This window comes from Petaurus breviceps, unplaced genomic scaffold (assembly GCF_028583685.1).
Source record: "Petaurus breviceps papuanus isolate PSGF00001 unplaced genomic scaffold, PetGlider_PUasm1.0 229, whole genome shotgun sequence".
Classification (NCBI taxonomy): domain Eukaryota; kingdom Metazoa; phylum Chordata; class Mammalia; order Diprotodontia; family Petauridae; genus Petaurus; species Petaurus breviceps.
The window spans coordinates 14,534,288-14,546,947 of NW_027185903.1; the positions used below are offsets into that span (position 1 = coordinate 14,534,288).

The 12,660-nt window shown below is 36.1% G+C and overlaps 1 protein-coding gene across 3 annotated transcripts in view; it reads right to left on the reverse strand.

The window, feature by feature from the left end:
* CERT1 (ceramide transporter 1) overlaps positions 1 to 12,660 on the reverse strand; it is a 173,253-nt gene that overhangs the window by 80,931 nt on the left and 79,662 nt on the right. For all 3 annotated transcript variants that reach the window (XM_069096249.1, XM_069096248.1, XM_069096250.1), the window contains 2 exons: positions 5,281 to 5,388; positions 1,779 to 1,917 (listed from right to left, as the gene is read on the reverse strand). In XM_069096249.1, coding sequence (XP_068952350.1) covers positions 1,779 to 1,917; positions 5,281 to 5,388 — 247 coding nt within the window. The remainder of the gene's footprint in view (positions 1 to 1,778; positions 1,918 to 5,280; positions 5,389 to 12,660) is intronic.

Here is a 12,660-nt window from a genome sequence, read left to right on the forward strand (position 1 = left end):
ACACACACACACACACACACACACACACACACACACACACACACACAAACTAGCTGCCTTGGGCAAGTTATTTAACCCTAAATGCCCTCCAAAAGGAAAAAAAAATGTTAAAAATTATTTTTACAAATAACTGGAAAAAGCATAAAAATATTTTAAAAGAATGACTAGTTTGTGGTTTATAAATAAGACCAATGGGCTAATTAATTTCATTTTTGTAGTCCTCCTAAAACTTGAGAAGTTCAGTCATTTTTCAGTCACATCAAACTTTTCATAATCCCATTTGTGGTGTTTGTTTTTTTTTTTTTCATAAAGATACTGAGGTAGTGTGCCATTTCCTTCACCAGCTCACTTTACAGATGAGAAAACTGAGGCAAATATGTTTAAGTGACTTGTCCAGAGTCACAAAGATAAATTAAGCGTCTGAGGCCTTATGTCAATTTATAAAAATGAATTTTCTTGACTTCAGCTCTGGTACTCTAGCCACTGTGCCACCTAGCTACCTGCAAAAACGGAGATACTTCTCACTATAATGGCATTTAAAGTACACAAATTTACTAGCACTATTTGGATAATAGATGGTGAAATGCGGGGCAGCTAAGTGGTGTAATGAGTAGAGTGCCGGCCCCTAGAGTCGGGAGAACCTGGGATCGGTTCCAGCCTCAGACACTTAACACACACAAAAAAACTGGCTGTGTAACCTTGGGCAAATTACTTAATCCAAATTGCTTAAAAAAAAAAAAAAGAATGGTGAAATGCAGGTAGTCGTTTTTTTAAATGTCATGTTAACTACCATTTTTCAATTCAATTTACATAACATGGTCATTTACTCTCTATGGAATCATTTGTTCTTCATATCTCAATGCTTATTAATTTTTTAAAAATTATTATTTTTAAGTTATCATAATGATATTCTAGTCCTCTGGCTCATTTTGTAAAATACCCACTTGGGGGGAGAGTAGGGAGAAGGAAAGGATATATCTGAGGAAAATTGTTTTCCTGAAAGGCCATGTGTCTTAAAAACAATTCCCTCATAAGAAAAAAATGAAGACATACAATTTTAAGTCTATCAAATGGCGTATTTCAAGGATAGCTAATTCAGAGAAAACTTGAAGCCCTTAAAAATTAAAAGATACAGCAAAGAATTTCATAAGAACAAGAAATGAAATGTCAGGAAAGCCACTTATATATAGCAAAATTACTATTCAGTATCTCATAGAGCTATAAGCTCATTTTAATTAATAGTTTTCAGTTTGTCAGAATGAAACTTACTAACAAGGTAGATAATTTGACAAGTACACAAAATTTCTATTTCTTTAAGAGAAAAAGACCAAAAATACAAAGTTGCTTTCATTTGGGCAGCACACAGTTAACTTTATTCCAAGGCTCAAAGGCCCATAACGTTGAAAAAGATTCTTTAACCTATATCTAGAATAAGCATTTACAATGATTCTGAAAATTCTACACCTTCATGAGAATTTAAATTAAAAACCAATAAAGAATACCATTATCAAAAGGCTAAAGCATTAAACTTTTATAAAATTGAGTAAATTAAAAATTCTGTCATGTGACAACTTCTCTGAAATGAATCATGAAATATTACAGAAGTGCATTTACAATAAAGATGCTACTAAAAAGTTTTATTTTGAATTATGTTATAAATGTGGCTCCTGATTTTGACAATTACCTTAGAAATGAAAATTCCCTTTTCTTTAGGGCAACTGGTTTTTAATCAATGCATGCTATAAGCAGAAATAGGGGTCAGCAATTGTCTAATTAACCTTTATCCCTCTGAAGTTCATCCTTGAAGACCGCATCTGCACAGGCATCAAAGTACTTCTGTAGAGTATCAACTTGTCTACATAGGATGTCTCTAAAGGTTTCCATTTCAGCCAATTTCTCACGCAAACTGTGGCCTTTCTGGAAAGAAAAAAGACAAAGGGGAAGGGAAAGAGCAGAAAATAATCCACATGTAGTAGTCATGCCCATTCTAGCTGCTTTTCATGACCCTACCTCTTGGTGTGCTGTTTTCCTATGAAAAAGAAGTTGTCCTATTCTTATCAGGGGTGACCCTGGTAATTGTGCCCTTGATTCCAGTTTCTTCCCAGCAATTTTCTAGTTATCATCCTCTCTCATCTGCAATCTCTATCTATTTGGTTCCTTCCCAGTTGCCTAACATGCCAAGATCTGCCCTAGCAAAAAAAATTTTTTTTAAAGGAATAAAAAAAACCCAACCTTTCTTTGTTTTTCCTTTTCTTTCAACCTAGCTCCTATATGCCTTCTCCCCTTCATGGCAAACCTCCTAGAAAAAATTCTATTCCAACTTCATTTTCCTTACATCTAACTCTCCCTTAAATCTGCCTTCACCAACTCAATAAAATTGTTCTCTCCAAAGATAACAATGATTTCTGATTCATTAACTTTTATTTATTTTGAGCAATCGGGGTTAAGTAACTTGCTCAAGGTTACACGGCCAGTTATTTCTGGGTGTGGTGCTGAGTATCTGAGCCCAGATTTGATCCAAGTCATCCCAGCACTGGGGCTGGTGCTCTTACTCGCTGAGCCACCTGGCCGCCCCTAAGCAATTAGGGTTAAGTAACTTGCTCAAGGTTACACAGCCAGGTGTTCCTGGGTGGGTGCTAAGTGTCTGAGCCCGGGATTCGATCTCCAGGTCGTCCTGACACTGGAGCCGGTGCTCTTACTCACTGTGCTACTTGGCTGCCCCGATTCATTAACTTTTAAATGAGGATGAGAATTCTTGATCTTTTTTGAACTCTGAATTATGTGTCACAATTGATCATACCTTCCTCCTGGACACTTTCTCCCAGAGTTTTCTTGACAATGTTCTTTTTTGATTCTTCTCCCTTTTCTTTTTAAAGCATTATTTCTCATTCTCTTTTGTAGTATCAACATCAACCCATTTCTGGTCCCTCCCCAAATCCTCTTATTCCAGAAAAACAGCAAGCCTGAAACTCACTTATCCATACTTGAAATTTGATCACTTGGAGCATATAAGCAGTGTAGTTCCCAATTTTATAAGGGAGGGGTGAATGTTGTTTTAACTTACACATTCCTTTTCTACATAGAAAAAGCATGGAGACTGGAATGAAGTGAAAAGTGTATTTTTAAAAACTGTACTCACTGGGTGTAATGTGGCAAATGACAAAAAATTACAACAAAAACAATCTAGGTAGAAATCTCAACAGGATATACAAAAGAGAAAAGATCTTTGTCACATTATTAGAATTCTTCAAAATCATGGACCATGAAATATATCTATTTTTAAAAATATTTTCAGTAGTACCATGCTAAGCACATATTAGGTTATAACAAAGTAAGGATCAAAGATCTCAAAATGGTCATCAAGTTCAACCTTCTCATTTCAATATAATGAAACTAAGGCCCAGAGAGATGAACTGATGCTTCCAAGGCTACGCCAGGGGGCTGAGATAACATTAAAGCAGTCCTCTCCAAAAGGCAGCCTCTGGCCATGGCACCACCTTAGGAGGAAAACCAATTGTGCATGGAGAGCAGAGGCACCAAACTCACAACACCCCACCCCCGCGGAACCAGATAAAAATGTAACTGGGAAACCTTTAACAAAATAAATAAAAATACAATACAATATAGATAATGCAAATTTGTAGTTTTCTGAGTCACTCTGAGGCTTGCAGAGTGGATTCCGAGAACTGATTTTTACTTCTGTGACACAGCGACAATGGGCCCAAGGAATAAAAGTGATGACACAAACTACCAGACAGTATGACCATATTTTTTTCCTAAGAAATTAATTCTTCCACACTAGAACATTCTTTACAATTCAAATGAGTGAGAATTCTTTATTCATGCAGTATCCAATATTACTATATGTTTCAAGTAAATAAATTATTTGGTTATTTTCCAGATTAACTTCAAGGCTCCACAAGAGTCAACTTCACAAATTAGTTATTTCTTAAGCAAACTGTCCTTGGTTTCAGCAGATTAATTTTGGGTATCTGTGAGATGCTTTAACAGGTTGAGTTATTGCCTCTGTGATGCTGGGAGGAGTCGCTTAACCTATCTGGACCTCAGGTACTTCAAGTGAAACATTAGGGTGTTGGAACACTTTAACTCCAAGGCTCCTTATAGCTCTTACACTCCTGAAAATAGGTACCCCTACCAAAAATAGATTTCAAGTTTTGTTTAACTGAAAAACAAATTTTCCTCAAGCTTACAGATTCTGATTTTCTACATTATTTTGAATAAAAATATAAAAATGTTTCAGTTATAAAATGTGATGCATCATTGTTTTTTATAATAGGATTTCCTCCCAAGTCAACATGAGAAATAATGGTTTATATGGTTTTCTTTCAAACACTAAGTGTAAAAACCCTGCTTGGTTAGTTTGCTTTCTCCAATATAGAAATGAGATAGAGAAAACAAATATCCTTTATATATTCACAGAAGCCACTACTGCTAAAAGAATTTGATTTATGATTTACTCATCTTTGACAAACCCAGACATTTAAACAACCTCCTCCAGTTCTCCTGCAATTATATTTAAACCATAAACATATACTTCTTATAAAATTTTTAATTCATTTGAAATCTTTATTTGTTATGACATTAGCACTATCCTTCATACCACCAACTCTCTTCTAGCAATTAAGGATTGGCTCTGGTATCAAGTATTGATGATATGAACAAGAAATTTATGTTAAGATCATTTATGACCTTTTGAGAACTATTTATAAAACTGCTTTTAAAAGGCTACTTGAATATTATATCTGAAAATAGGTTTAACTATTATTAGAAATTATTGCTGGAATCCTTCTGACAAATTGAGCCTTTTCATGTCTTAAAATATTTTTATAAAATAATGCAACGAGAAAAGAATTACATTAAAAGGATATAAAGAAATAAAATTACTTGATTTTTATCTGTTGTGTATGTGGATTTCTTTTTTTTTAATCTTTTTTTTTTTTTTTAGGTAGGAGAGAAGAAAGTGGAAAGAATAATATTTTGGAATTTGTGGCAGAATTCTGATTCATTTAGCTTGAAAAACGTCATACCGATAAGACCCCTTTTTTTCAACTACTGCATGCTCTATACCCACAACATAAAATTTAATATTCTCAAATTATTTAGAAGCTAAATATCATAATTGTGTTGGTCCCCCTCACTCCTCATCCCATCATGAATTAGACAGAAATGAATTAGTTTCTATTTCTAAGGTTAAGCTTTAAAACTTTTAATTTTCATTTATGTTTCTTTCATTCTTTTGAACTATTTGTAATAACTAACCTTGAATGATGAGGTGGATGTTGCTGAATAACCACTTGCTCCAGACACAAGTGATACCATTGAGCCATGTCGGCGCAAGCTTGATTCTGATCCATAACCAGATTCAGTCTAAAAAAAAGAATTACAGATAATTTTTCTAATATGAACAAACTTTCCTTACAATAAAAAAATTAGCTTGTTAGTCAAACAATTTCAAGCGGCAGCTAAACAATTTAAGCTATTGCTGCAATCTTAATGACATCTAATACCTCTGAATGTTTAAGAAAAGAAAGAAGGTGGTACACTGCTCATTCTGATGTTCAAAAGTAGAACAAAAACTCTGAAACTTTTAAAATTTTTTCTAAATACATGATGGATAATTTAACAATAATATTAAAGCATCTTATTTCCATTTTATTATTCCCATACTGAATACTTAAACAGATCTGTGATCTTATTGATTTGGATGATGTTTCCTCCATCAATGCAAGTCACAGTCCATCTACATCTGTCTCCCCTGTACAACTCTGGTCCATATCCTCTCACAAGTTTGCCACAAAGGGCACACCTAATGCACTAGAGGCTTTCCTTACATTTTTAATCCTATTCTGTCTCATGTTTTTCAGCAAATTTCCCTCAATCTAATCCCCATTTCCCAATCTATAGGGTCCCTTTCTGCTGCCTACAAATATGAACCAAGTTTCCCACATCCTTAAAAAAAAACTTATTATATACTACTAACCTGGCAAGCTATCACCCTATATAGTATCAAATGAGAGATCATACTCAAAGTCCTGGAGACTTCTTAAATTCAGCATTTCTAAAACTAAACTCATTAATATCCCCCACCCCCATGGGTGGAATGCTCTTGATTAATTCATAGATCATTCAAACATTCTATATAGATGGGAGAGTAGGCATAGACTGATTTGGAAAAAAGTTGCATTTGCTGGAATTGTTTTGAGAATGGGGGGGACGGGACGATATGTTTTTGTTATCTTCTCCTCAGTCCCTCAAGTAGCCTCAGGCACTAATTTTTAGTTACACTTACTCCAGTGTGGCTATTTTTCTCATCTTTGTTCTGTTTCATTGCATTTCTGCATCTAGGACTGAGATGTTGGAGTAAACATGTGGTGGTTCTACAAGCCTCAATGGTGGAATTTCTGCTGTACATTTCTCGTTTTTCTACTACTAATGAGTAGCTCAGGATTAAGTTGTTTTTGATTGTACATCAAGTGTAATTTTTTTCTCAATTTTTTCTTCTTCTTACCTTTTTCTAAAACACTAATTCTGATCTTTGCCCTGACAAGTCAGTGTTCTTAATGTACAGACTGCGCGTCAGGGACAATTTGTATATCAGCTACTACTCCTGTCTCTTAAAAGATAATCAATTTCAGAAAAGAATTGTATGAAGTGATATAGAGAGAGGCAAGAAGAAACAGAAGTACAGCACTGTAAAAGTGAACAACTCTGAAAACACTTGAAAATTTTGATCAAGGCAGTAACTACACCTAATTTTGGAGGGCCAATGATGAAATCCAAAATCTAAAATATAGACAATGGATTTGATATGTAGAAAGAGATATAACATTTTATATATAGCCAATGTAGGAATTCTCTTGGCTTTACACATCTGTTTTCCGAAGTTTTTGTTTGTTTTTTAAAATGGTGGCTGGAGATAGGGAAGACATGGGGAGAAAGAAAAAGCATTTAAATTTTAAAACTTTCATTATTTGAGTTATTTGGTGCTCATTATTTGTTATCTATCATTTCTTTCTACAAAGAAAGTGTTGATGATATATCATATATATATATATATACATATATACATATATATATATATATAAGGTGATACATAAGGTGTCAGAAATAGGTTTAATATAAATACACATAGAAGAGAGCCTACATCAGATTGCACACTATCTTGTGGAAAGGGAAAGGAAGGGAGGCAAAGAAACGTTTTTTTTTTTCATTTTTCAAATGCTTTATTAACTTCTGATTTACATCATTCATTTCTGCTAGATTTTGAGTTACAAATTTTCTCCCCGTTTTCCCCCTACACACCGCCCCAAAATAGCAGTCCCACAGGATATCCCCTCCTCCAATCTGCTCTCTCCCATATCTTCTCCCATACACCCCTTCAACTTTTCCAGTAGGGCAGGTGGATCTCTATGCCCCAGTGCCTGTATATCTTATTTCTCAATTACATGTAAAATAGTATTAATAATAGTACATATATATATATATATATTTTTTTTTAAACATTTGATTTTAAAACTTTGAATTCCAGATGCATTCCCTTCCTCCTTTGTCACCCACATTTACTGGGAAGATAAACAGTTGAGTATAGGTTGTACATATGTAGCTAATGCAAAACATTAACATAGCAGATATACTATATAAAAGACTGACTATGTGTCCCTCCCTCCTATCCCACTTCCCACATTCTCTACGTTGATCCCATCCCTTTTCACAAGTGGGTGCCTCCAACTTCCCTTCCCCCCAGCCTGCTCTCCCTTCCATCATCCCCCTCTGATCCCCTTCCCCCCTACCCTCCTGTAAGGTGAGATACCCTAATTAGTGTGTATTTCATTCCCTCCCAAAGCCAAATTCAATGAGAATAAGGTTGACCCACTCCCTTTTGCCTTCCTATTCTTCCCCTCCATTATGACAATTTTCCCTTGTCTCTTCTATATGACATAGTTTACCCCATTCTGTCTCTCCCTATCTCCTCTCATTATGTTCTTCTCTAACCCCTTAATTTCACCTTTTAAGTATCATCCCTTCCTGTTAAATTGGTCGTGTGCCCTCTATCTATGTATACCTGTAAACATATATACACACAGTCACATATGTATTCATGCACCGTATACCCTCCGATATATATATTCCCTTCAACTATTTTCGTACTGACAAAAGTTTCATCAGTTACAATTATCGTTTTTCCATGTAGGAAAGTTCACAGTTCAACTTTGATAAATTCCTTATGATTTCTTTTCCCTGTTTACCTTCTCATGCTTCTCTTGCTTCTTGTATCTGAATGTCAAATTTTCTATTTAACACTGGTTTTTTCATCAAGAATGCTTGAAAGTCCTCTATTTCACTGAATGACCATATTTTCCCCTGAAACATGATACTCAGTTTTGCTGGGTAAGTGACCCTTGGTTTCAGTCCCAGCTCCTTTGCCCTCTGGAATATCATATTCCAAGCCCTTCGATCCCTCAGTGTAGAAGCTGCCAGATCCTGGGTTATCCTGATTGTGTTTCCACAATATTCAAATAGTTTCTTCCTGGCTGCTGGTAATAGTCTCTCCTTGATCTGGGAATTCTGGAACCTGGCTATAATATTCCTAGGAGTTTTCTTTTTGGGATTATTTTCAGGAGGTGATTGGTGGATTCTTTCAACCTCTATTTTGCCCTCTGGTTCTAAAACGTCAGGGCAGTTTTCCTTGAAAATTTCTTGGAGGATGATTTCTAGGTTCTTTCTTTGATCATGGCTTTCAGGTAGTCCAATAATTTTTAAATTATCTCTCCTGGATCTCTTTTAAGGTCAGTGGTTTTTCCAATGAGATATTTCACATTGCCTTCTACTTTTTCATTTGTTTGAATCTGTTTAAGAGCATCTGGATTTCTCATAAACTCATTAGCTTCCATTTGCTCCAATCTAATTCTGAAGGAATGATTCTCCTCAGTGAACTTTTGAGATTCTTTTTCCATCTGGCAAATTCGACTTTTTAAGGCATTCTTCTCCTCATTGCCTTTTTGAGCCTCTTTTGTCATTTGGTTTAGTCTGTTTTTTAAGGTGTTATTTTCCTCAGTCAAGCTGTTGACTCTCGTTTCATAATTTTCTTCCATCATTCTCATTTCTTTTCCCAATTTTTCCTCCACTTTTCTTATCTGCTTCTTAAGGTCCTCTATTGCCTGTAACCAGCTTGTATTTTTTTTGGAAGCTTTTGGTGCAGGAATTCTGACTTCACTGTCTTCCTCCCGTCCCATGCTTTGATCTTTTTTATCCCCAAAATAGGAGTCTAATGTTGGATTGCTTTGCTTGGTTTGCTTCCTTTGCCTGCTCATTCTGCCACTCAATTACTTGACTTTGGAGCTTTTTGCCACAGTAGAACTCTCCCACCAGACAGGGGAGCTTCGTTACAAACGCTGGGGTTTTCTCAGCTGCCAGAGGTATTAGTTGGGTGCCCTCTCTGAGGCCTCCACATGCTCTGGCAAGCTGGTCACACACCCCAGGACCTCCACCTTAGACTGCACTCCATATCCAAGCAGGTTAAAGCAGTAACGATTACCCCTCAGACTGGTCACTTGGTCCCCCTTTATTCTGCCGGTCACAAGCTTATGCTGCCACGTGGAGGAGGCTGTGCCGCACCCCTCAGCAGCTTCCCACCCCTAGGGCAAAAGCCAACGCTCTCCCAACTACTGGGTCCCAAAGTCCACACTGCACTGACCTCTCACTTTGTCCTTAGTACCTATGTTTTGATAATTCTGGACCGCCAGAGCTGCTGGTGATCTGGAGTCCCTCCAGCAGGTGGCTGGTCCAGCCCACCCTGGGGCTAAAACCTTGGTGTGGGGCTGGGCTCTGCTCCCAGAACACTGCGCTGGCTGATTCTTGCCAGCCTGCCAGGCTGTCCTCAGTGGGAGGTTAGCACTTCTCTGTGTCATTTTGTGGATTCTGTAGTTCCAAAGTTTGTTCAGAGTCCCCTTTTACATGTATTGGAGGTGGTGGGCGCCAGAGCCTCAAGGAGCTTTTTCTATTGTTTCCACTCTGCCCTCTTGACTCCGTCTCCCGCCCCATCCTGCCCACCTCCCAACCCCCTCCCCCGAACACACAAAGAAAATTTTTAAAACTCAAAATGTTATGGAAGTGAATGTTGAAAACTAAAAACCAATTAAAGTTGTCAGGCTTCTGTGTAAGAATATTTCAATTAATGACTATTGGAGCTGGAGGAGATTCTTACTCAAGCCCTTCCACGTGATAGGTAAAGAAACTAAGACACAGAGAAATGAAATGATTTGCCCAAGCGATGAATTGTCAAGGAAATCCAAATGCCTAGATTGAAGAGAATAAGCAAGGGTAAGACACAGTACATAATTAAATCTGTTGTATGGGGGGAAAGAATTATAGTATCTCTTAGTCATACTAGAATGTATACTATATAAAAGTACGCAGACTGAAAAGAAAGGTTTCTATGAGGAAAAAAGCAAAATTTTAAAAAAGCTTTTGTTCTTAGACAGCATGGCCTATTAGAAGACTGCTTAAGAGTCAGGATCTGAGATGTGTTCGAAGCCCACTTTGGACACTCACTACTACTAGCTTTATGAATATGAATGCCTGCTAAGAATGAAAATATTAACTAGTTTAAGTGTTCTAAGGCTGTTTGTTCAGTGTTAGTTTTCCAGAAGCAAGTCATGGGACAATCACAACTTCTGTCAGCCTAAATTTCTTCAACTGTAAAATGGAGAAAATAATCTACAAAGTATTTTCCTTGCAGAGCTGTTGTGAAATCCTAATAAGAATATATAAATATAAATAAAAACACAAATATTTTTGCTTTAAGTAGTTTTCCATTCCCCACAAACATTCAATACTCATTCCTATCTCTAGCATCTTTACTAATACTATAACCCTTTCTACTCCATACTCCTCTCCCTAATGAGTACTCAATACCTGTTGAAAGAATAAATTAATGCCAGTTGTACTTTGTAGTACGAAAAGTTCATTTGCATAGCACATATAAAGTTATTTCAATATAGATTAATATGCCAGTGACTTATAATAAATCATCTTGATTACAAGTTTACACTAGGGAACTAAAAGGTGATTAAGATACAATTTTCTTTGCCAAGATAGGCATGGTAAAATGAATATCACATCATCTGGACATTTTTTTTTTCCTGAACATCTCTAAGACTGAGTACTTGAAAAGCTTGAATAAACTGATTTTTAAGGAGTGAAATGTAACTGGAGATGGATATCATAAAACTGTCAATTTCTAAAACCCACAAGAATGTTCACAAGAATGGATAAATAACTTGCTTCCCAATGAGAAATGAAAATTTTTGGTCTGTGGTTGTGGAGGAGGTGAGAAGAGGAACTGTTTATAAGAAATTGGGAAAAACTTCAAAAAAAAATACACACACACACACACAGATCTAATCCCATCTAAATCCTCTATTCCAAATCCTTAATTAGTTATCTATTACTTAAAAGATAAAACAAATTCTTTTGCCTAGATTGAAGGTCTTCTATAATCTTGTTACAGCATACTTTTTCCAGGTTTATTTTGCATCATTTCCCTCCACAAACTTTCCATTTTAACAAAAAAGTACCATTTACAACAGAAGCAACTAGGTGGCTCATTGGAAGGAGAGCTGAGCTGTGTGACCCTGAACAAGTCACTTAACCTCTGTCTGCCTTAATCCATTGCAGAAGACAATGATAGACTACTGTTATCTTTACCAACAAAACACCATGGGCAGTATGGTCCATAGGTCTCAAAGTGCCAGAAGTGACTGAACAACAAACTATTCACAACAAGATGGGTTCCATTCTCTATCCTGTAGTTCTCCTGACTCTATCTAGGTCAACTTCCATGCAAGAATGCATTCCACAGTTACTTATCTGTTAAAATCATTCTCTGCCTTGAAGTGAAGCTCAAGTTAAGTTGAGCTTCCTTCTCATTCCACTTTCTCTCCTATCCAAACTTTCTTCTCCTTCCACAAATTTCCTTTCAGAATGTATCTGTATCACTCTTCTCCCTGAAATCATACCACTTTCTACTCTGTTATGCTGATATTTACAATCTGTATAACTATAGCTCCCTAAAATAGGTTGTTATTTTTCTTCTAAGGCACTTGAATATTTGTTAAATTACAAAGTCCTCAAAGATATCAATAGATGTCGATGGTTCAAAACAAATTTTAAATGTGGGAGAGCTAAGTAGAAGCAATGTTATTGAGAAAGAAAGAAATTAAGTATATATACTGAGATATATGAAAGTATATATACCCATGCAAAACACTGCTCTAGTAATTCACCAAGAAATTAACAGTAAAAGCTGAATGGTTATATTTAGTAAAGCTATGTTACTTCCTCTTCTATAGAAGCAGCACAATTGGATTTTCACTTCTGTAAATTCAAATATAACTTTATACTAGTTAACACTAGATGGAGTCAAATACTCCTCTGTTTGTCCCTAACTATTCTATATCTTAGGGTAAAGCTATGATTTTACAGACAAGCAAAGTAAATCAAACCAAAACAAATTATTTTGTCACCAAATTGTTACAGAAAACTTTTTTTAAGCAATTGGGGTGAAGTAACTTGACTCAAGGTTACACAGACAGTTATTTCTGGGTGTGGTGCTAAGTATCTGAGCCCAGATTTGATCCC